The sequence below is a fragment of the Penicilliopsis zonata genome, assembly GCF_001890105.1.
Source record: "Penicilliopsis zonata CBS 506.65 unplaced genomic scaffold ASPZOscaffold_1, whole genome shotgun sequence".
In the NCBI taxonomy this organism is placed as follows: Eukaryota; Fungi; Ascomycota; class Eurotiomycetes; order Eurotiales; family Aspergillaceae; genus Penicilliopsis; species Penicilliopsis zonata.
Genome location: NW_019208911.1, coordinates 2,246,197 through 2,268,472, shown reverse-complemented (window position 1 = coordinate 2,268,472; position 22,276 = coordinate 2,246,197). Strand labels below are relative to the sequence as shown.

The 22,276-nt window shown below is 54.1% G+C and overlaps 10 protein-coding genes across 10 annotated transcripts; 4 read left to right on the top strand and 6 right to left on the bottom strand.

Moving 5' to 3' along the window:
* Nucleotides 1-59: 59 nt before the first annotated feature.
* Nucleotides 60-1,567, bottom strand: ASPZODRAFT_127395 (hypothetical protein). The gene is made up of 2 exons (XM_022721735.1): nucleotides 1,050-1,567; nucleotides 60-957 (listed from the first exon to the last, which is right to left on the bottom strand). Exons 1-2 carry the CDS (start codon nucleotides 1,432-1,434, stop codon nucleotides 272-274), a joined length of 1,071 nt encoding a protein of 356 aa, XP_022585841.1. The 5' UTR covers nucleotides 1,435-1,567; the 3' UTR covers nucleotides 60-271.
* Nucleotides 1,568-2,117: 550 nt separating this feature from the next.
* Nucleotides 2,118-3,779, bottom strand: ASPZODRAFT_127392 (hypothetical protein). The gene is made up of 7 exons (XM_022721734.1): nucleotides 3,709-3,779; nucleotides 3,467-3,594; nucleotides 3,238-3,384; nucleotides 3,086-3,182; nucleotides 2,564-3,028; nucleotides 2,384-2,505; nucleotides 2,118-2,317 (listed from the first exon to the last, which is right to left on the bottom strand). The coding sequence occupies exons 2-7, from the start codon at nucleotides 3,583-3,585 to the stop codon at nucleotides 2,215-2,217; spliced, it is 1,053 nt and encodes a 350-aa protein (XP_022585840.1). The 5' UTR covers nucleotides 3,586-3,594; nucleotides 3,709-3,779; the 3' UTR covers nucleotides 2,118-2,214.
* Nucleotides 3,780-3,955: 176 nt separating this feature from the next.
* On the bottom strand, nucleotides 3,956-4,887 carry ASPZODRAFT_127391 (hypothetical protein). Its single transcript, XM_022721733.1, has 2 exons — nucleotides 4,515-4,887; nucleotides 3,956-4,422 (listed from the first exon to the last, which is right to left on the bottom strand). The coding sequence occupies exons 1-2, from the start codon at nucleotides 4,611-4,613 to the stop codon at nucleotides 4,189-4,191; spliced, it is 333 nt and encodes a 110-aa protein (XP_022585839.1). The 5' UTR covers nucleotides 4,614-4,887; the 3' UTR covers nucleotides 3,956-4,188.
* A 174-nt stretch (nucleotides 4,888-5,061) lies between these two features.
* Nucleotides 5,062-5,937, bottom strand: ASPZODRAFT_127388 (hypothetical protein). Its single transcript, XM_022721732.1, has one exon. The coding sequence runs from the start codon at nucleotides 5,872-5,874 to the stop codon at nucleotides 5,206-5,208; it is 669 nt and encodes a 222-aa protein (XP_022585838.1). The 5' UTR covers nucleotides 5,875-5,937; the 3' UTR covers nucleotides 5,062-5,205.
* Nucleotides 5,938-6,077: 140 nt separating this feature from the next.
* On the top strand, nucleotides 6,078-8,806 carry ASPZODRAFT_163178 (hypothetical protein). The gene is made up of 5 exons (XM_022726612.1): nucleotides 6,078-6,334; nucleotides 6,402-6,519; nucleotides 6,580-6,738; nucleotides 6,826-7,337; nucleotides 7,395-8,806. The coding sequence occupies exons 1-5, from the start codon at nucleotides 6,312-6,314 to the stop codon at nucleotides 8,743-8,745; spliced, it is 2,163 nt and encodes a 720-aa protein (XP_022585837.1). The 5' UTR covers nucleotides 6,078-6,311; the 3' UTR covers nucleotides 8,746-8,806.
* A 1,322-nt stretch (nucleotides 8,807-10,128) lies between these two features.
* On the top strand, nucleotides 10,129-13,780 carry ASPZODRAFT_138430 (hypothetical protein; the record flags this gene model as incomplete). Its single annotated transcript, XM_022724453.1, has 3 exons — nucleotides 10,129-10,178; nucleotides 10,342-13,439; nucleotides 13,518-13,780. 3 exons carry the CDS (start codon nucleotides 10,129-10,131, stop codon nucleotides 13,778-13,780), a joined length of 3,411 nt encoding a protein of 1,136 aa, XP_022585836.1.
* Nucleotides 13,781-14,854: 1,074 nt separating this feature from the next.
* ASPZODRAFT_127382 (hypothetical protein) lies at nucleotides 14,855-15,224 on the bottom strand. The gene has a single exon (XM_022721731.1). The coding sequence runs from the start codon at nucleotides 15,184-15,186 to the stop codon at nucleotides 14,929-14,931; it is 258 nt and encodes an 85-aa protein (XP_022585835.1). The 5' UTR covers nucleotides 15,187-15,224; the 3' UTR covers nucleotides 14,855-14,928.
* Nucleotides 15,225-15,355: 131 nt separating this feature from the next.
* ASPZODRAFT_2106702 (hypothetical protein) lies at nucleotides 15,356-17,892 on the top strand (the record flags this gene model as incomplete). The annotated part of the gene is made up of 2 exons (XM_022727710.1): nucleotides 15,356-15,847; nucleotides 15,890-17,892. 2 exons carry the CDS (start codon nucleotides 15,356-15,358, stop codon nucleotides 17,648-17,650), a joined length of 2,253 nt encoding a protein of 750 aa, XP_022585834.1. The 3' UTR covers nucleotides 17,651-17,892.
* Nucleotides 17,893-17,921: 29 nt separating this feature from the next.
* On the bottom strand, nucleotides 17,922-18,715 carry ASPZODRAFT_138428 (hypothetical protein; the record flags this gene model as incomplete). Its single annotated transcript, XM_022724452.1, has 2 exons — nucleotides 17,922-18,352; nucleotides 18,409-18,715. The coding sequence occupies 2 exons, from the start codon at nucleotides 18,713-18,715 to the stop codon at nucleotides 17,922-17,924; spliced, it is 738 nt and encodes a 245-aa protein (XP_022585833.1).
* Nucleotides 18,716-18,985: 270 nt separating this feature from the next.
* ASPZODRAFT_12158 (hypothetical protein) lies at nucleotides 18,986-22,145 on the top strand (the record flags this gene model as incomplete). The annotated part of the gene is made up of 4 exons (XM_022721294.1): nucleotides 18,986-19,595; nucleotides 19,661-20,641; nucleotides 20,695-20,787; nucleotides 20,839-22,145. 4 exons carry the CDS (start codon nucleotides 18,986-18,988, stop codon nucleotides 22,143-22,145), a joined length of 2,991 nt encoding a protein of 996 aa, XP_022585832.1.
* Between the last annotated feature and the right edge of the window lie 131 nt (nucleotides 22,146-22,276).

The window sequence follows — 22,276 nt, the reverse complement described above, 5'->3', positions numbered from 1 at the left end:
ATGTAGATAGATAGAGCACACGACCGGAAATCAAGAGAGATAAGGGAGCCGCGGCGGACTTTTTTTTTTAAGAAAAAAAAGGTGGGGGGGAGGGGTGAAGAGAGAAAAAAGGTCCGAGGAGAGAAATTCAAGGAAACGCGAGAGAAGATGGAAGATGGAAGAGAGAGTAACAAAGAGCGCAGAGACATTCAACAGCAGTCCAGCATATCCTTTTGACGCCAGTCATGACAAAGGGAAACGGAACTGAGGGAGGGGGGTGGATGCTGGGCAATCATTCCTGGGGAAGCTGGCTCCGACGGGTCTTCTCCGCCTCGAGGTTCTCGTACAGGAGATACAGGGCCTTCTCGTTGGCCTGCGCGCTGCCCATGATGGTGAACATGCGCTCGCCCGTCTCGTCGTGAGGGGCCTTGGCGATGGAGATGCGAGCTCCAGAGCTCCGACGGATCTCGGTGATCTTGCTGCCTCCGCGACCAATGATACATCCGACCATGTCTGCAGGGATGCTGATGTTCTGGGTCTGAACCTCCTCACCATCCTCGGTGACCAGGGGATAACCCCGGTTTCCGGCATCCGAGTTCGACCGCCGGTTGGTGTAGGTCCCGGTCTGGTCGCTGAAATCGGCGCCGTTACCCGTACGGTTGTAGGGGCGACTGCCGTAGTTGCTGGCCGCAGGAGCCCCCGTAGTGCCAACCGGCGAGGCGCGGACCGCAGGATTGTAGAGGACTGTTCCAGTACCGCGCTGCCAATCGTCGATGAGACACTTGCCAATCTCCCAGATGGCCTTCTCCACACCTTCGGGAGTGCCCTGCACCTCGACGATCCGCTCGGTGGATTGCGGCAGCATGTCCTTCTGTGCGACCATCCGTACCCCGGACGCGTCCTGGATATGCTTGATCTTCAAGCCCGAGCGCCCGATGATGGTGCCCATCTGGTTGTGGGAGATGAGGAGACGGATAGCTACGAGAAGACAGGGATTAGCCAAAAAAAAAAAAAAAAGAAAAGGATCCAGTAAGCAAAAAAGTTTTCCAGGGGGACGTTTTTCCACTTACGGTGGGTTCCGTTGTTGGCAGCGATTCCACCCATTCCCAACTGCGGAGCACCCTCAAGCAGACTCTTAGCCACAATCGCGTAGGCTCTAGCAGTGCCTTGTAGAGGTCCGGTGACAGTCAGGACTCTGTCATGGACGCCTGGCACCACCTTGCTCACTCCGGCCTTGACGCCGGTCTCATCGCGCAGATCCGCAACGTTCTTCCCGGCCTTGCCGATGATGACGCCGGCTTCCTTGGACGAGACAATCGCCCGCAGAGTCAGCATCGACTGCGCATACTCCTCCTCTGTCTTGGGGATCATTTCCGCGTCGCCCACAGGGCTCAACGCATCGGTCATGGTCTCGTCGACACCGACGGAGGCTTCGTGAACTTCGGTGGCGTCCATTTTTTTTTCTTGTCAAAAATCTTCTCAGTCGTCACGAAATGAAGAGGAAGGATTGAAACGTCGAGTCGGGAGCTAATGCAGATACCGAGAAGGTAGTGTTGTGAGGATTAGGTCAGGAAGGTGGAAGGACCTGCTGCAGCCAATCAATGGATCAGCCTGCTGTGCACATAGCCATCAAAGTTGACGCGTGACGTGTCCGCTGCAACAAGCGAAAGCACCCATGCAAACCTGCAAGTGTCTTACCTGGTAGAGAGGAGGAGGGTGGCGGAGGCGATGGCGGACTGCGGATGAATGGTTCGTGGTGTGTGGAGAAGAGCGTGGTAGGTAGGGAGGGGGATGGGGGGGAAGGCGAGGGAGAATGGATGGAAAAAGAGGAGAGAGAAAAGAAGAGAAGAGGGTAGGGAAAGGGAAGGGTGGGAAGAGAGAGCCGGGGGGGGGAGAGGGAGGGGGGTGAAGCGACAGAGATGTGGAAGAGGGGGAGGTTTCACTGCAAGAGAGAGAGGAGGATTAGATGGGATGGCAGAGGGGAGCAGCAGGCGGGCGAGTCGGCAAAGAGAAGCGCGGGCGGGCGTGACTTGGTGGGTGGAGGAACTTCAGTTCTCTTTTTCTCTTTCGTCATCCGAACCATTAAATGAAATTATCCCGATGATAATAATCTGTTGTTTACGTGTATATTCTTTTTATTTATGATGAATTTTTACGATTCTATTTATAGGTAAATAGTGACTAGGACTCTACTACTGCTGATTCTTCAGTGAATAAATAGTTAATATCCGTCCTTCATTTATCGGCCTCAAAAATGATCTTTTGCACCTTCATGGCATTGAAGATCTCGTAGGCCTCGACGGCCTTGGACAGGGGCATGATGTTTTCTGTCATGAAGCTGTGGGTAAAAAAGGTTAACTAACGGGGATTCGAGAGGGGGGAGGGACGACTTGAGATTGCATACTTGAATAAGTGTTGAGTCTTGCGGAGGACCTCCAAAGCCTGTGGTGCGACTGAACGCACTGGACAGCGACCCATCTGGAGCCTTACATTCTTGTCATACGCCTCGCTGCCAGACCATGGGATCTGTACAGCGTACAGTTAGTTAAAGAAGATGGATGCTTCGGGGTTGATCGAAACCCACCTCTCCATTGTGTACACCGACGCTGCTGATCGTACCAAAGGGTCGGAGGAGATCAAAGGCGGTTCGGAGCGCAGGGCTCAGCCCGACGACCTCAATAACAGCGTCTGCGCCTCGGCCCTGGGTAAGCTCCTTGATACGTTTGTCGAGTCCTGGCCGATCTGTCTGGAAGTTCCAGGGTTCGGCGCCCAGCGACCTGGCGAGTTCCAGTCTCGATGGGACCGAATCGACAGCGAGGACGTGCTTAGGCCGGTATTCCAGGGCGTTGACCAGAGCACAGAGGCCGACTGGTCCGCAGCCAATAACCACGACTGTCTGCTCGGCGATCTGCTCCTTGGTGCACTCCTTGAAGGCGTTTCTGGCGGCAAAGTATCCCGTGGGGAAGATATCGCCCATCAACACTAGCAGCTGGTCAGGGATTCCGTCCGGTGCTTTCTGGACGGTACCATCTGCAAGAGGAATTCGGACCTGACGGTCAGTTCAACCATCTATACGGCGTACAAGGAAAGAAACTTGAGACTTTACATATTCCGCCTGTCCGCCGTCAAGATTGTCGCATCCAAAGAGGGCATTCTTCTCGCATCGCGACGAAAACCCTCCCTTGCAGTAGAAGCACTCTCCGCTAGATTTCATACCAAATTAGAAGGCCGGTTAAATCAGTCAGGCCGTGTACCTACCAAGACGTCGTGAACGCACTGACGATCTTGTCCCCCTTCTGCACACTTTTCACCGCAGTACCGGTCTCAACCACGATGCCCGTCAACTCATGGCCCATAATATAGCCGGTTCCACAGGGTTCAATGCCGCGGAATGCATGAAGGTCACTAGAAGATATATATGCATAAATATTATGTCAAAAAACAAAGAAGAAGAAGAAGAAAGGATATATGAATATGGCTAGAGGACCTTCCACAAAGAGCTGTAAAGGTGACCTTGACGATGATATCTGTAGAGTCCTGGATTTGAGGAATCGGCCGATCCTCGACGGCGACCTTGAAAGGGCCCTTGAAGACAACGGAGCGCATATCTACTACCTGGTTCATACAAATAAGCATGTTAATTAGTGATGTGGCAGGCATTATAAACAGTGCGGTATTCGGCTTTCATTGCTTTGGTCTGTGAAGAATTCTTAGCATTTCAAGACATACCTTGGTCTAGAGCTTAGACTATAGGAACAGGGGAATGGATGAGAGTTTGTAGCAGTATAGAAAGGGTTGGTAAGAAGTAAAACATCGTGGTGTGACTGTTGAATCTTATCAGGATTTTATATGGCGGGGCGGTTGTTCTCCACCGACTGGAGGACATTCGGACGTCACTCACGTACTTTATATAGAATTATAATGTAGTGAATAGTACAGTAAATGATGGCAAGATAGTAGTATAGAATGTAGTAGGTAGTATTTAGGTATCTCACTGAGTACCTAGGTATAAAAAGCAACTGAATGGAGGGACTCCGACAATCGTAAATGACAATGTAAATACCGACCAACGCCTATGCCCCAAGACCTATCATATTATGCGAACGCTCATAATAGCCAGCTAGTAAATTACTAGCCCTAGCTCGGATCAAAGACAAAATCTCAACCCCGGGAAGTTGTAACGCAGGGAGGGTCACTCCCCGGGCTGTTTCAGCAGACGACGCAAAGCATCTCCTCCTCAAGAATGAACTTGCCCTCTTTATACTTCTCGCTCGCCTCGTATGCCTCGTCGTACTTCCACCCGACGATCTCCTTGCACTGCCGGCAGGAGATGTCACGGACCACGTGGCGGCCGGTCGTCATACTCCGCTCGACGGCCTCAGAGTGGGTGACGTTGACGACGGTGTTGAACAGGTATGCTTTTCCGTGTTGGCCGCGGAAGTTCTATCCTCAAAACCGGCACGGATTAATGCAAGTCGTTCAAGCAAACCAGAAATAAAGAAGAGAGGGAGAGAGATCGTATGGAGGCTACCTACCCGACTGATAATGTCGTTGTAGTCTGCCAGGTGGGTTTTGCACTGCTTGCACCCGAAGATCTTGTTGGAGGTAAGATATATGTTGTATGCGAGACCCATATCGCAGTTTCGTAGAGGATATTAATGGTGAAAAGTCCACGGTAGAACTGATAGATGACGCCTGAGGGTCCTGCTAGCCGGCTGTTCTACCTGGGTAGACAAGTACTAGAAAGACCGAAAAATTAAGCGGTGGTAGACTCAGTCTGAGTCTCAAGTCTCGCAATCCACAGACACAGTAAAATAAAGGTGACCAGAGCCCAGAGTGAGATGCAGATGGAAGCATTAAATCATGAGGTGCAGCAACTGCCTCACTGTTGGAAGCTTAGACGCCCCCGCACCTGACCTGGAGCCTCAGGACCAGCACCCGAAATCAAAGAAAGACGCAGAGATATGGAAAGGACTCAAGCCCAGCCTATAGAAACAGAGCGATGCTGGAAATAAGAGAGGACCACTTTCCTCTGTGTCCTTTAAATATCTAAATCGTAGTAGTTAAGTCGACTGTCTGTCACTTAGTCTGTTGGTTCAACATCACTGAGGACTGTCAGGCAGCTTCTTATCTGTTATCACTACGTGTGGGGCATCTCCTCCGATATGTAGGGGCAAGTTTATGTACAATAGGTAATAATAGCTATGCAAGATGACTTGATTTATGTCATCGCTGGTCAAGACACTGCTTATACTCGTCCCAGAAGAGCTGGCAGTCTCTATGCCCCCAGTGTTCCGTCCACCACTCGCCAAAGCTATCCTCAACCTGCTCGTCGGTCCTGGTCAGCCGTTCCTCGCGCTTTAGCCCGCACAGGGCACACGCATGCGCAGCCTTGAGGGCACCGGGGGCAATGATGGCACGGGCGTCGTCCGGCGGCGGAGGCACCGGCCGTTTCCCAGCCGAAAGAACCGCCGAGTTGAAGACCGCCGTCCTGTCCCGCCACAGCTGAAGCAGGTCGCCCGCCTCCTGCTGCTCCTTGACGCTCTCGCTCTTGTTGACACTGCTGAGCTTCATCCCCCCGGTCTTGCCCCCCGGCCGAGCGGGGCCGATCCGCATGCTCTGGCTTAGGAACGTGTCTCGTTTCCAGCGCGCGGTTCGGCCGGCCACCACGCGGGCTACCACCTTGAGTGTGCGCCGGATCGATTCGGCAACTTTCTCGACCTCTGCATGTGCTCCTGGGATGGCCTTGGCGCGTAATGCGGCCTGTTGGAGCTCGTCGAACACGCGTGGGAACAGCTGCAGCAGCACGGAGGGGGGTGGGATGTTGGTCGGGCGAACGGGCGGCGATGTCTTGTCTGGCGGATCGGAGAGATCGATCAGATCTCCCAGATCCATCCTGTCTCTCTATTTGAGACTTGACTGGGGGGTGACGAGCAGGTTGCCCTCAAGCGAACCGCCTGGTGTTTTTTCGAAACTTGTCAAATCCGCCGGGATGGAAAAATACTCGGGTTGCATCATAGCACGTGACCTAAACAAACGGCAGTTGGTAGTTATTCTGTAGGGAGATTAGATTTACCAACTAGGCATTGCGATGCCCTGAAAATCAGCTATCAATCGAGATACAGTAAGAATTTGAGATATTGTTTCTTTATAAAAAATATAAAAATAAAGAGCACCTCTGTACTTCTCGATATATTTTATCCACAGCGTACTCCAAACAGGCCAAGCGTGTCCCGCCTGGATCCGAATCCGAATCATCGCTTATCTACATTCCATTGTTAGTGAACAACCCGATACGCCCCTCATATGCATCCCTCTCAGACTATGGAGCTATGAGAACCATCGAGGATACGAGGTAGGTATCTGCCAGTAGCCTGGCGATCAAAGAAAGGCTAATTCTTTTTCGTTTGCTTGTGACACAGGACACGATGGGATTCCCTGTTCCGCAACGGCGAGAGCACTGCTGACCTCCGACGGGCACTGAAATCGGACCAAGAAGGCAGTCCGTGTATTGATGGATTGAGATCGATTTGCTGGAAGGTAAGAAGCTTCGATGCAATGTAGACATGGGGCTCTCTTTATATGCTGATTCTTTTCTAGGCGTTCCTGCTTTTCGGCGACCTTGACCGCACACAATGGCTTCAAACGATGGCCGACTCGCGCAGTGCGTACTCGGCGCTCCGGGAACACCTCCTCAAATACATCGACCATCCGGATGATCTGCAGTCGACGATAGATCCATTGGCGGATGATGAGGAGGTATGAATATGTCGTCTGGATTCCCCTATGTTAAGATAATTTGACAACTCGTCTGACGCGTTGTGCTGGTCTCTTTTCTTTCCAAAGTCTCCTTGGCAGACCTTACGACGTGACGAGAACATGCGAGCCGAGATCTCCCAGGATATCGAGCGGTGTCTGCAGGAGAACTCCTTCTTTCGCGAACCGACCACAAAGGCGAAGATGCTGAATGTTCTCTTCATCTACGCCAAACTGAATCCGGATCTGGGCTATCGGCAGGGGATGCATGAGATTCTTGCGCCGATTCTATGGGTTGTCGATAGGGATACGGTGGACAAATCCTCTCTTGGAGACGGCTTGGGTGAGCAAAATGGCGATGTGCTGCAGTTGCTGGACCCGGACTACATCGAGCATGATTCATTTACATTGTTCTGCACCGTCATGCAGACACTCCGTGTGTATTACGAGCACAAGGAGCAGCGGTCCATCAGCGGTCAGGTCGGCGTCTCGCCTATTGTAAGCCGTTGCCAGAATCTTCAAACGAGCATGCTGGCGGCTACCGACCCGGACCTATCTAATCATCTGCAAGCGGTGGACATCCTTCCTCAGATATTTCTAACGTAAGTACCAGGCTTTTTTTTAAATCTCGTATTGGGGTGTTTGGATTAATGGAGAAGCCGCTGGATTCGCCTGCTGTTCGGTCGGGAATTCCCCTTCGACGACGTCCTCGTGGTCTGGGACCATCTCTTCGCTGAGGGCCTGCGGACCGACCTCGTCGAGTTCTTCTGCGTAGCCATGCTCCTGCGAATCCGCTGGCAATTGCTGGAGGCGGACTACTCGACTGCCCTATCGACTTTGCTGCGGTACCCGTCCCCCGATCCAGAGCACCCGCAGACGTTTGTCTATGACGGTCTGTACCTGGAACAAAACCCCACGGTGGAAAGAGGCAGATTCATCATCTCTAAATACACTGGCAAGCCACCTGATTCTCCCAACAGCACCAAGTCCAGTCAAGGGAACACCACTAGACAGAAGCCCTCGAGAAGAGTCTCTCAGATCCGCAGCAGTGATCTCCGGGACTCAAGCGAGAACCGTTCACCCTCTTCTCGGTCCTCGGCGCGAAGCAGCCCTAAGAGTCTAGAAACTCTGTTTCAGGATGTCTCGGAAGGAATTCAACGGCGGACTGAGACTTGGGGGGTAGCCAAGGTCGTTCGGGGCGCCGTGAGCGAGGCCAGGCGGAACATCCAGACGATCCAGTCGGAAGCTAGACTGCCGCGAGGTATCATCGCTGTTGACCCCTTGGTAGGTTCGACATCCGTCCCGACACACAACTCGCCGGTGGTCCGCCGCGATCTGGCCCAGATCGCAGAGCTCCAGTTGAAACTGGACCGCCAAGAACAGAGGAGCAAGCAGTTGGCCGAGACCCTGGGCCATGCGTTGGATCAGTTGCGATCGCAATCGGACAAGATCGAAGAGCTTGACCCGGCCATCCACAGCGCTGTCACGGCTGCCTTGCGCACACTGAAATCGGTCAAAACCTGTCTTGAAACCGGCCGCGATGCCCCGGCGAACACCGAGGACGCGCCGCCGATAACGGTTGAATCACCCCGGAGCGAGGTGGAACAGCCGGACCAGACTGCCAATCGATCATCACCATCACCATCATCGCCGCCGCCGCCGCCGCCACCGTCATCGTCGTCGTCAACTGACTTGGAGGGAAACATTGCTCGCCCTAGACCTTCTCAATTGCCACCACCACCACCTTTACTGGGCGCTGGTCTCGTGAACCCGACACCCTCACGGCCTGGGTTGCGGCCCTCACTGGCCGACTCCGACTTCTCCTGGATGGTAGATAGCCGACGCAACATCTCCAGTTTTGTTAGCCCGGCGTCCGTCCTCCCCGAACAGACGCGACACGGTGACTCCCACAAAGCCAAGCAGAACCCTCTCTTTGGCGCCGGGGGGACACAGGAGGACCTGGATCAGGGCAGCGTGGATGACCTCCGGTTGTACAGCCTACAGAAATGATAGACTGTTTACTTTTAGTCAACTAGTAGTGAATATTATAGAATACAATTCTATTCTCTTTATTTGAGTATTGGTTGGTCAGTAGTTACTACATGACTCCTTCTATCAAATTAATCATACATATTACTTTATGCCCCGCTAGGAACAACTGCAACATCATCCACATCTTACTGGGTAACTAATTACAAGCGCACATGCAATTACATCACCAAAACTTCCCGACAGCATCCTCTCTTGCTGGACTGCGAATAACAAACTGTCTACGGTCCCTCCACTCGGTCCTATCACCACTAAATAATCAAATCCTCTCCTCTCTACCCGACCGGACCGCCCGAGGCAGAAAAAAAGCCCCTCCTAATATTGCTCTGGCTCTCCTCCTCGCTCCTCCTCCTATACGCTAGTTCACCCTCTCCTCCTCCTCCCTTTCCCTTTTCCTTGTCTTATTCTTTCACACTCTCCAGCGCCCGCCCACCGAGCGCTTCGGCTTTGTCAGCGCTCTGCTGTACCTCTTTTGCTGGCTGACGTATGGTGTGCCTGTGATCTCTGGCGTGGCAGCTGCCTTTGTGCCTGTCTGGCTAGAGAGTCTGCTGACGCTCCCAGTGACCTCTAGTCTTTTTGTCTCTCTGCCTTTGATTCCGGTCACTCTTCCTCTTCTACACCATCTCATTTCGTCTTGACTTGATATCGGAATTGGATTGCATCGGATTGCGCAGACTCGCCCATGTCGCTCTAGCGAGCATCGTCGAGAAAAAAAAACCCACCGATCCTCCTCCACTGAAAGATGCCGCCTGCCCCAAATGCCGACGGTCAGTAACACTTTACTATCTCATTTTTTCATTTTCTCTTTCTTCTTGTCTTTTTCCTACCCTCCCGTGCATATTTTCTCTATCAATCGGTGGCGGGGAAAGGTGAGTCTCTCCTCTGTGGAATGTCGGAATAGATAAGGGAGGGGGACGCGCGTTGGAGTGGGAATGGGAAAAGGGAAAGACATGGGGACATGCAAGACAGAGCAAGACAAGCGAGGGGAGAGTGGACACTGGACGTCAGCAATTTGGACATACTCTGGAATCTGATCCACATGCTTCTTGAGATGTAGGACAGCAGAGTTGACGGACTTCTTCGGACGCGTCTGCAGTTGCCCCGGTTTAGTGTGCACCATGGACTGTACACTGCACCACTGTACAGCCAGTGCTTCAACTCTTTCCCTCCTCTTGTCTTGTGATTTAGCTACCTAGTGTTGTCTTGTCATCACTTCTGACCGATGGTTTTGCAGAGCCAAGTCCTTTTTCCTCACCCCTGGGCCCATTGTCGGCATCGCCAGAGTCAGAGTCATGGATCGACCCTAGTGACGCAGGGGGGCTCTCAGTACGCACTGATGACTCGATGAGGAGGTCTGTCGATACAAACTCGTCGGAGTACGACCACATGGCAAGGTTAGCCAAACAAGTTTTTCTATTATTATTATTCTTCTTATTATTTTCTCTCAAGGGGAAAAAAGAAAAAAAAAAAAAAAAAAAACCTGTTCCCTCCCTCACTTGCCCTCTCCCAGCCTTTCTCATGAGGAACAGGAATTGAATATGTGCCTTCTCAAAACAGGTCGCCTCTGCTGGATCATGAACACGGGTTGAATCCCTCTGGTCTGGATCGAATTCGTCACCAACCCTCACGAGTCCTCACGTTGCCCAATCTTTCGAATCCGTCGCTCATCCCGTTCCCCGTGCAGCAACAACATTCCCCGCCGACCCGGTCGGTCTCCTCCTCCCGCACGGCCTCGACGCATGTGTCGGCAAATCCGAGCTTTGCGACGTTAGAAGACCTCCACCGGTTTCCCTCCGAATCTCTTCACTCCTTTTCCTTTGCCCAACAGTCCGACGAGCTGCTGCAGAACCGTCAGAACATCTTGAAACGGTCCATCGACTTCATGCGTGATCGGTTTGGATGGGCGGCAAGCAACCCGCATATCGTCAATGCGCAGGCTCGCATCAGTGGCGACTCCGACCTTCAGAGTATGGTCGATCTCTTGTCCCGGGCGCAGGTGCTGGATAAGGAAAACCAGACTCAACATGCGGGAGGATTTCATCCCCGAGGGCCTATTACCGGCCCTGCGGACGTCGAGGGCGGCAACGTCTTTGAAAAGGCCTTCTCCTCGTCCGAGGCGCTGAGCGAACAGCAGCAGAATTACTTCCTGGAACACGGTATGGTCTCTGAGCAATCCCGCCCTCTGGGCACTATCCCCAGTGGTCAGCAATACAACCACCACGAGCAGCAACAACAAAACCCCCCTACGCAGAAGAGAGAGTTAAAATCCGCTCCCTCCTCGCGGCGCGTAAGCTTAAAACGTACATACACGGATCTCAACACGATGACTCTCCAGGGCAAGCTGATGGAGACTCTAGCACAACAATCCTACTCCGCCACAGATGCGTATTCCCCCCTCGCCCTCTCCACCACCACCACCACCACCTCCTCCAGCCTTGGGTTCCCCATCCCGGCCTTGCACACCCACAGCAGCAAATGGACCCCAGTCTCGCAGGCTGTCTTTCGGACCGAAGCCAAAGCGCCCTGGACCATCTTCGCCGCCAACGACCTGTCCTGTCTGGTGTTTGGTGTCACCCAGTCCGAGGTTCGGAAGCTGAGTATCCTCGAGGTCGTCCAAGCGGAACAACGGCCCTGGCTGGAATCGAAACTCCGGGATCCCAGGACGGATGCCACGGCCAAGTACGAATACCAAACTGGCCGATCGTCCCGCGTCACCGCGGTGAACCCACAGCCCATGGGATTGGGCAACGGCGTCACCGCACAGCTGCTGAGTAAACCATCCTCACGCGAAAAGGCACGGCGCGCGCAGACGGACGACGGGTTTGGCTCGAGCACCCGCACCGCGCGGAATCCCAACCACGCAGCCAACAAGTCGCGCGGCGTGCTCCTCTGCGGCGACGTGGTGCCCATCCAAAAACGCAACGGATCCAAGGGTTCCGCCAGCGTCTGGGTGATGGAAAAACGAGGCGGGCTGATCTGGGTTCTCGAGGAAATCACCGAGAATGTCGCTCACATTCGCTATGACGTGACCGGCGCCATCGTACAGACCGACGGTGACGTCGACAAGATCTGGGGCCAGGCAACCGTAGGCACCGGCGAGCCCGTCACCAACCTCCTCCCGCGTGTCCCCAAGGAGGATCTTCTCGACTCCACCGACCAGGGACTTGCACGCATTGCAGAGACCAGATATTTCGCCGCCCGCACCTCGACCGGGGTCTGTATTCCAGCCACCGTTACCAAGGGCGAAGGCTCCCGCTGTCTACGGGTATCTAGTTTTCCGCACGTAGCGGGTATGATGGTCCTCTCCTCCTCGACGTTGAAAATCGTGAGCAGCAACTCCGTCTTCTCCGCCGCCCTGTTCGGCCAAGAGCGGCCAGAGGGTCTTCACATCTCTCAACTCATCCCGGGCTTTGACAATCTCCTCGACGTCCTCACCGAGGAAGACAAGGTCCCGCTGGTTGACGGCATTCTCATCCCGGAACACAGTTTCCGCCGCGCGCGGACCTTATCCATCTTGCGCGACGGCAAAGCCAACGCCGCCTCCATCTTCAACGAACCGACGGGCCTCCCTGCCAACCACCGGGACGGCTCGACCATCTCCGTTGACGTCCAACTCCGAGTTGTCAAGAGTGGGACATTTTTCTCCAAGACCACCACCAGCAACAACAACAACAACAATAATAATAACAACTTCGACACTGACACCAACACCGAGACCGAGATCAATAAGCCGCACAACGGATGGGATACCGATACCGTGGTCACTGAACTCGTTTACGCTTTGTGGATTACATATTCGCGACAAATCCACGCTGCCTGCCCTGCGACGGGTCACTTTCCACCTATTTTTGAAGACATCGCTCCGACCAAAGCGCTTTCTACTACAGCAACAGCGACAGAAGCAACAGCAGTGGCACCGCCCTCTAAACAAACCATGCCAGGGTCCTCATCACCAGCTATTTTCATGCCCGTCATTGAAAACTCGAGACATCCGTCAACTTTGTCTCAGCAGTTGAGCGAAGCGGCCTCGCAGCCGTTGACGGACAAGCCGGTGCAACCCGTGCCCGAGGTGGATCTGACGGCTTCGAAGAAGGATGGATCAGCGACCAAGAAACGCACAATCGCCGACTATGTGATTCTGGAAGAAATGGGTCAGGGGGCGTATGGACAGGTGAAACTGGCGCGGTTGAAGAAGAACCCCGCGAAGAAGATGGTGCTCAAGTACGTGACGAAGAAGCGGATCTTGGTCGATACATGGACGCGCGACCGGCGGCTGGGGACGGTGCCACTGGAGATCCATGTGCTGGACTTTTTACGGCGGGACGGGCTGCGGCATCCGAACATTGTGGAAATGGAAGGGTTCTTCGAGGACGACATCAACTACTACATCGAGATGGTGCCGCACGGACTGCCGGGGATGGATCTGTTCGATTACATCGAGCTGCGGGCCAACATGGACGAGTCGGAATGCCGCAGCATCTTCCGCCAGGTGGTGGACGCGATTCACCACCTGCACACCAAAGCATTGGTGGTGCACCGGGACATCAAGGACGAGAACGTTATCCTTGACGGGGAAGGGCGGATCAAGCTGATCGACTTTGGCAGTGCGGCCTATATCAAGAACGGGCCGTTTGACGTTTTTGTGGGGACGATTGGTAAGTTTTTTTATTCCTTCCTCTTTTTTTTCAGACAATTTGTTTTGTCTTTCTGTAATCAGGGTACTAATTTTCTAGATTATGCCGCCCCCGAAGTCCTCCAAGGCAAGTCGTATCGCGGCAAAGAACAAGATATCTGGGCGCTGGGGATTCTACTGTACACGATCGTGTACAAGGAGAACCCGTTCTACAACGTGGACGAGATCCTGGACCATCCGCTGCGGATCCCCTTCCTCCCCTTTTCGGAAGACTGCATCGATCTGATCCGCAAGATGCTGGACCGGGACGTCGACAACCGGCTGACGGTCAGCGAGGTCCTCGAGCACCCGTGGATGACTTAACCTCCCTTTTCACGAACGCACCGAATCACATCATGACATGAAGAACTACTTATACGATTCCATTCAACGAAATGAGTGATGAGGAGGATATCTCTATATAATGGACTTTTTCTAGAGAGGCGGGAAAAAAAGACACGATACCCTTGCTCTTTTTTTTTTTTTTTTGGCTAGAAGCTATACATGTGATGTACCATGTATTGTATACTGTATACCCTTTTTGTATTATGCTATTATGCTCATATAAACCATAGCCTCTTCCTTGATTAATTATTGTGTTGGTAGCGAACTTGTCTGAACCCATGGATTAGGTAGGTTCCACCAATACGTATGTCCCGTACGTATGTAGTAGTTAGTACTATGGAGGCGAGTCAAGTCCCGAGGCAAAAGCGACGCCAGTACCCCGAGGATACTCCGCATTCAACGGCTTTGGAGGATTCATTTGATAGTTCTGGAGGGTAAAGTTAGGTAGTAACTCGTGGGTTAACGAATTAGGGACTTCTTCTCCCTGTCTAGTCTCACTAGTCTATGGTTGCAGCTGTCACCTCATACGAGGTGGGCTAGATACGACTGTATGGACTCTTATGGAGTACTAGTGAGGGGTTACTGAGGTCAGTGCCATGGGAGTTCAGTAGTAAGATTCTGAATTGTTGATTCTGAATTTTGTCCGAGGGTTGTTGAGTGTTGAGGTTATCGACAGAACTGAGGAGGGACTATCACTGTCAGAGACAGCATGCTAGACTCAAATTATAATAATAATAGAACCAGCGGTATTATTATTTCCCCTGGATATCCATCCAAGTCTACCTACTACCCCCGCAGGTGGCGGAATGGGTCGAGGAGTGGCTGAGCGAACTCGGGCGTCGTGAACAATTCTGTATAGAGCGTATGTAGTATACTACCTAGGCAAGTACAGTGTACAGAGTACAGAGTACAAAATACAGAGTAAAGATAGTAGAGAGATCAGGATGAGAGTCCTTATGATTATCAGTAACTCCCATTTAACTAACTATTAGTACCAAGTAAATAACAGGTAACTAATACCAGGCACGTAAAACTCGTAATCGATAGATACGGCTCACTGTCGACTGTCGGCTGATCCCTTCTTATCGTCTATCTTCTCGACTCTATCTACTGTCTGGTCTATTCTTCTATTCTGCTACTCTTTTACTCTTCTCCTCTTCTATTCTTTGCCTTTTTTCCTGTTCAAGTCCTGTCTTTGTTTCCTGGTAAGTCCTTTCCCTGTCATAGCCTGGTATCTGGCCCGTTTTCCCTGGTTGCCCGCCGGGATCTCGTCCACGGTTGACTCCCCCCCCCTCTCTCCCACGACGACCTCCTTTTCTTTCATTCACCCTCTCGTTATTTCTGTTCTCTCTGGCTGACGAGTCGTGGGCGAGAAAAAAGGTCATGTCTGTCTACTGAAGTGTTGAACCTGTGCCGGTGCCGGTGCACACGACGACCCGTCGGTACCTTTTATGCGGCGATTGCTGCGGTTGTCGAGACACTAGAAAAGAAAACGGAAACGAGAAAGAAAGAAGGATAGAAAGACTCGAGATGGCCGCGATGGAACCCACAGCGATGCTGGCGGTCACAGCTACTGCCCAAGACTCTTCTCTGGAGTCGGGGTCCCCTAGTCCTGCCGGTTCGACTGGTCAGATCCCGCTGGCCCAGCAGGGGCAGGAACAGCAGCGGCAACAGCCTGCCCCAAAGCTCAAGGGCCGTCACAAGTTGCTGCAGAGTTTGCAGCGGATGTCCTCGACGCCTGCACTGACGCGTCGTAGCCGTTCCGCCTCTACGGGTTACCGTCGTGACGGCAAGGCTTCGTTGTCCTGCGTCTCGCTCACGTCGTCGTCTGCTGCCTACCAGCCCTGCTGGGGTAATGGGAGTTCCTCACAGCTGTACGGCGGGCTCGCAGGCCCGCACCTTTCGTCGGGTGCGGCGAGTCCTGCCGCCGACCTGTCGGATGGTATCAGTCCGCGGATTCGTCTTGTTCGTCCGGATACCCCCAATGCTGCATCTCTGGCAAGGACTGTACCCATGCCACTTGACCGGAGACCAGCCTCCAGGGGGGTCATGCAGGTGGAGGGGGTTGGAGGAAACGATGAAGGGAAGGCGATCGTCAACGAAGCAGTCGCCGTCGTCGTCGCCGCCGCAGCAGCAAGAACACCCAAGCCTCAACGGCGGATCGATTTCTGGGGGGAGATGCCCCACGAACTTCAGATGCGCATCCTATGTTACCTCCCCCCCCGGGAGATTGTCCGCTGCTCCGCGGTCTCGCACGCGTGGCGCAAGATGTGCTACGACGGCCAGTTGTGGGGTACAATCGACACTACCGACTACTACCGCGACATCTCTGGCGAGGCGCTGGTCAAGCTCATCACTGCAGGTGGGCCATTTGTCCGTGATCTCAACCTACGTGGCTGTGTGCAGCTGCAGGACTGGTGGCAGGCGGACGGCGAGCACATCTCGGACGTCTGTCGGAACGTGGTCAATTTCTCACTCGAAGGCTGCGCCATTGATAAGACCTCAATCCACTGCTTCCTTCTGCGCAACTCCCGGCTCAAGTCTGTCAACCTATCTGGCCTCCTCGGCGTGACCAATGCCGCCATGAAGATCCTCGCCCAGTCGTGCCCCCAGCTGGAGACGCTCAACGTCTCTTGGTGCGCCAAGGTGGACACTCGTGGCCTGCGGAAGATCGTCGAGGCTTGCCCGCGCCTGCAGGATCTGGGGGCCAGCGAGATCCGCGGCTTCGACGACGAGAAATTTATGATCGAACTGTTCGAGCGCAACACCCTCCAGCGCCTTGATCTCAGCCGCTCAGACGTCACAGACGACAGTCTGCGCGCTCTCGTCCTGGGCCTCGACCCGGAGATCGATCTCCTGACTGACCGTCCCATCGTGGCCCCGCGTCGGCTCACCCACCTCGACGTGCACCAGTGCCTTGACCTGACGGACCGCGGCCTCGCCACGCTCGCCTTTAATGTCCCCGAGATCGAGAGTCTGCAGCTCTCGCAGTGTCCCGGGCTGACAGACGACTCGATCATTGACGTCCTGCGCACTACCCCGCTCCTCACGCGCCTCGACCTCGAGGACCTCGACCGGCTCACCAACACAACACTCATAGAGCTGGCCCGCGCGCCCTGCGCCGCCACCCTGCAGCACCTCAACATCAGCTACTGCGAGAGCCTCAGCGACATCGGCATGCTCCCGGTCTTCAAAAGCTGCCCGCGCCTCCAGTACGTCGAGATGGACAACACGCGTGTCTCCGACCTGTCCCTCATGGAGGCTTGCTCGCGCGTCCGCAAGCGTGGCTACGGCGACGGCCTGCCACGCGTTGGGCTGCACCTCGTCATCTTTGACTGCGCCAACGTCACCTGGGCGGGTGTCAAGGGTGTTCTCTCCAGCAACGCTCTTATTCCTCGTTCCCGTCGGAATCTTTCGGTTGCTGCTGCGGCGGAGGAGACCACCGCCAGTGGCACTGCTACTTCTAGTAGTACCGCCACTCCACTCACCACCACACCCCCCACCCCCTCGTCGACCCCGCCCCTGCCAGCACCCACCTATCCAAACGAGATCATCCAGCTGAAATGCTTCTACGCTTGGCAGGTGACGGTAGACGAGCACACACGGCGCGTGCTGCGCGGGGACCTTCGTGCCGCGAGCCGACTGGACCGCAAATGGGCGGATCTTATGATGGCTACCGAAGAGGCCGGTACGGGAGGTGTCGGAGCACGGCGGCGGCGGCGACGTGCGCGTGAAGCGGAGCGGCTGTATAACGCCGACGACGACGATGGGGATGATGTCTATGCCGGGACTGTGTCGCCCGTGACGGGCAGACGGAGGGCGCAGTCGGGGGGATGTTCTATCATGTAGCCTTTGCTTGTGATTCTCTTCCATCTTTACTTTTGTCTTTTCACCTTTCCTTCTCCTCATCTCCTCTCCTTCTCTTCCCTTCTATCATTGGAGTTGATATAGCGGGTCTTATTATGCTGGTCATTCATCTATGCTGGTCATTCATCTATGCTGGTCATCTCAGTGATGACATGATATGTCTGCATCTGTTAGCTTGGAGTCAAGGCTGTTAGATGAATGAATGAATATGAACATGAATTAAAACAATCTTGCAGTACGAAGTACCCGGGTATCACTCAAAGAATCCATCTTCTTCTTCACTTGCAGCCTTCTCCTCCTCCTCCTCCTTCTTCTTCTTCTCCTTCCTCTTCTTCTCCGTCTTCTCTTCTATCGATGTGCTTCCAGAGACTCCATCTCGTAACGACTCGAGCGTGCCCTCCTCCATCGCCTTTTCCACAACAGCCCACATAGCCGGTTTTTGTTCCTTTTCAGTCTCCTCCTCTACCTCTTCCTCTTCCTCTCCCTCCTCTTCTTCGTCTTTCGTCTCAGATCCCTTCGGATAAAGCGACACATATTTCTCCTGTAAAGGGAAATAGATCGTATAATTCAAATCCACCCGCGCAGAATGTATTCTCCTCGCCAGCGTCTCCTTCATCTCTTCGCTCCTCGCCTCTTTTTCACGACGGAGGAGTCTATTCAGATGTTTCGTAGCGGTTTTGCGTTCTCCATTTATTAAAAACACATCACTTATATATTAAACGAGGCAATTAAATCCATACCTAAAAATCGTACAAAGTGATACTTGCGTATCATCTCGCTGCGGGCCCGACGAGCCATCTCCTGCTCCAGTTCGCGCTCGTGTCCCTTCAACACGCGCTCCTGGGTCACTCGTGCATCGGCAGGGAGGTCCCGGCGATTAAGGAGTCTCTTCACATCGCGGATGCGGCGTTTCAGGTCGTTGATCGAGACGGAGGTGTCCTTCTCTTGAGGTCTGGATTTGGGTTTCTTCTGTCCTGGTTTGCGGGGGTCATTGTATGGTTTCGAGCGGTGGTGGGCGGGGGGCCGGTCTCTTAGATCTCGCGGCATGATATACACTTGTAATACACACTTTTTATAATGTCTTGAGTAGTAGAAGAAGATGTAGTAGCAGCAGCAGGCAGTGGTGGTGCTGGTTTGGACTTTTTGGATATTGCTCTTTTTTCGATAAGCGGATCATTATCGGGCCGGACCCCGGATCGCCATCGGCCTTTCACACAGGCAAGTTCAAGCTGTACGTAGTACCTGCTTCCTACCGAGATAATAATCTAGTAATTACCTGGTTACCTGGTTACATGCTTCGCCATCTGGGATGCTGAGATGGAGAAAGCCATCCGCTGGTCGCCGTGGTCGACCACGACGGAGCAGCGCTTCCTCTCCGTCGACGTGACGGGCAAGACCTTCAAGCTGTGCCGCGTGACGGCCTGGGATGGGCGTGTTCTCGAGCATGAAGTCCTCGCAACGCATACGAGAGTCCCTGCCTTCAGGGCGTTTGACTGGTCGCCCGTAAATGAAGGGCTGATTGCCGTCGGGCAGTCTTCGGGAGAGGCAACTATCCTGCGCCTGCAGGGTGACACCACACCACAACAGCAGCAGCAGCAGCAGCAGCAGCAACAGCAGTCCGGGGATACCTTCTCCTTCCCTATCCGCAACCAGAGATACTGCAATGCCGTTGCCTTTAGCACGCATGGTCTTCTGGCGGCGGGGTTGGACCGTGTACGCAACGATTTCTGTCTCAATATCTGGGATGTCAACCAGCGGCTCTCTAATATGAAGCCCAGGGGTGGTGCTGGTGACAGGCAGACCACGGAGCCGCTGAGGAAACTTGCCAGCTCGGAGCCGATCACTAGTATCAAATTCTTTCGTGATAGGCCGGATACGCTGGTGACGGGGGTGAAGAACCACTTTGTGCGAATCTACGATTTACGAGGTATATTCTCCCCTCTCTAGTTTAAAAAAAGCTCCCCCTACGATTATAGCTGAACCTTACTGTAGAGGGATCTGGAAACCCGGCGCTGCAGTTCCCTACCCGTTGTGTCCATAATTTGGCCATTGACTGGCTCGACGAGAACTACTTTGCTTCGTGCTACACGACTGGCGATCCGACCGTCTGCATCTGGGACCGACGCGTCGGGCCCCGGTTCACCTCGACGGGCTCCGTTGGTCCCACTGCTGGTCTTGAGTCTGGCCAGAATGGACCTGCGCTGGAGTTCAAGAATGTTGTTGACCCCAAGACGACGATTTGGAGTTTGCGCTTCTCCAGAACGAAACGCGGCTCTCTGGGTGTCCTGTCGAGCATCGGTCACTTCAAGGCATACGATGTCGCCAAGGAGTATATTGTCGAGGAGTATCGCTCGTCCATGGATGATTCCCTGGGTCAGGGCTCAGTGAAAAACTATCCCGAGCCTATCTACACGAAACACATCCGCGATATACGCAGCCCCTTCAACCATCCCACCCGTGGCTGTCCCGAGTCCGAACGGGTCGTCTGCTTTGACTTCCTTAACATGAGCGCGTCGACCGAGCCCACGGCCATCACACTCGCCGGAAATGGGAAAATCCAGCTTGTGGCCCTTCGGCCTCCCTGTCCTCCGGTTCGTATCTCCTCGCAGAGCGTGCTCGTTCGTGGCGATGCGGCGACCGAGTCCGACTTCACCGTTCTGAACCCTTCATCCGTGGAGGGATCGAAGATATCCAAGGTGGTCGCCGATATCCGGGAACGGGAATTCCCAAGCTCGCCAGAGAACCACGCCAGCAACCCGATACTCGGCTCCTCGGCTCGGTCCAGCCGTGAGAGCAGAGAGCGCGGTTTCTTTCTCGGCACTTCGGGTAGGCCTCTGAAGGCGGAGGATGCACTGACTCTCATGGCGGTCAATCGACTCCGCTGCAAAGAGGGTTACTTGTTTGACGAGGCAAAAAACAGACAGATCCTCGTCGACGATCCTTATCTGCAGGGTTTCTGGCGTTGGGTGGAGCGTGGGTTGTCCTCATTGGATATCAATGTTGTATAAGTCTTGCTGACGTTATAGGTGCTCGGGCGGATTCGTCTGAGGACACGATGATTATGAGAGGGCTGGACCTAAACTACCTGGGCGTCTATGCAGTGTGGAACAATGATCTAGGTGAGCAGTGTCGCACAGATCGTCTGGACGCCTTTCCTAATATTCGTCCAGGGCCGAGTCTTGAGAGCCGAAAGATCAATGTCAATGAAGATTCGCCAGTCGATGTGGCCCAAACCATCAAGGATCTGGCGCGTGCGCTGGAATTGCCAAGCTTGAAGGGCTCAGAGACGGCCTATCCGGAACATCGGCGTCTGTGCTTGTACCTGTGCAACGCTGCCCAGTCTCAGGATGAGTTGGAAGAAGTGGTATCCACGCTTGTGGCGCGAAAGAAACATACCAAAGCTGCTGCGTTGGCTGTTTTCCAGAACGAAGCCCGACTCGCATACTCTGCACTGCGCAGCAACGAAGCGACGCAGGCTCACCGGCTCCTCGCCATGGCCATTGCCGGCGCCACGAAAGGTGAAACCGATTTGGACTGGGAGGAGACATGCGCGGAGATTGCCAAGGAACTTACCGACCCTTATGCACGAGCGATCCTGGCGCTGGTAAGCAAGGGCGACTGGAAGTCCGTCCTCCAGGAAGTCACTTTGCCGCTCAAGTACCGCGTCGAGGTCGCTTTGCGCTGGCTGCCAGACGAAGACCTCAGCGCCTACCTCCACGACACGACTTTCCGGGCCACCCGTGAGGGCAGTATCGAAGGCGTGGTCCTAACAGGACTTGGCCACTCCGCCATGGCGCTCTTCCAGTCGTATATCAAGAAATTCAACGATGTCCAAACCCCCGTCTTGGCCATGAGCCACACAGTCCCCCGGTTCATCAATGACGAGCCGAGCCGGGCACAATTCGAGGCCTGGCGCGAGACGTACCGCTGGCAGATCCACGCCTGGAAACTCCAGATGCAGCGTGCTCGCTTTGACGTCGGCTGCCGCAAGTTCGCTGTCACCTGGGACGGCCGCGAACTTGTCAGCCCGCCGCCGCAGCAGGTCAGCCTGACCTGCAGCTACTGCGCCAAACCCCTCAGCCAGCAGGACCCTACCGTTTCCCCCGCCTCGCTCGGCTCCAAGGCGGGTGCCGGTCCTGCCACGACTGAGACGGTTCACCACACAACAGGGAACCCTCTGGGTGCCGCAGGTGTGCAGGCCGGCACCATCTGCCCCAAGTGCTACCGCCACATGCCTCGCTGCGGAGTGTGCACCCTGTGGCTCGGGGCGCCTGACCCGTCAGCGCGTGCGAGCATCGCTGCTGACGCGGCCCAGGTGCAGGAGCATCGAAAGCCCAGCGAAGAGGACCTTCTGCGTCGGTTTATGGTCTTCTGCATCAATTGCAACCATGGCTTCCATGCCCATCATGCCCGCGAGTGGTTCCAGAAGCACAGAGTCTGCCCTGTGGCAGAATGCAACTGTATTTGTGATCGGTAGATCTATCCGTACGGGGGAGAAAAAAAAAGAAAAGAAAACACTCTTAGATAGTCCCGCTGTATAGTTATTATACCCATTTGTATAGATTAATTAATGATTAGTTATTATGTTGTTATAGTCAAGAATTGTCT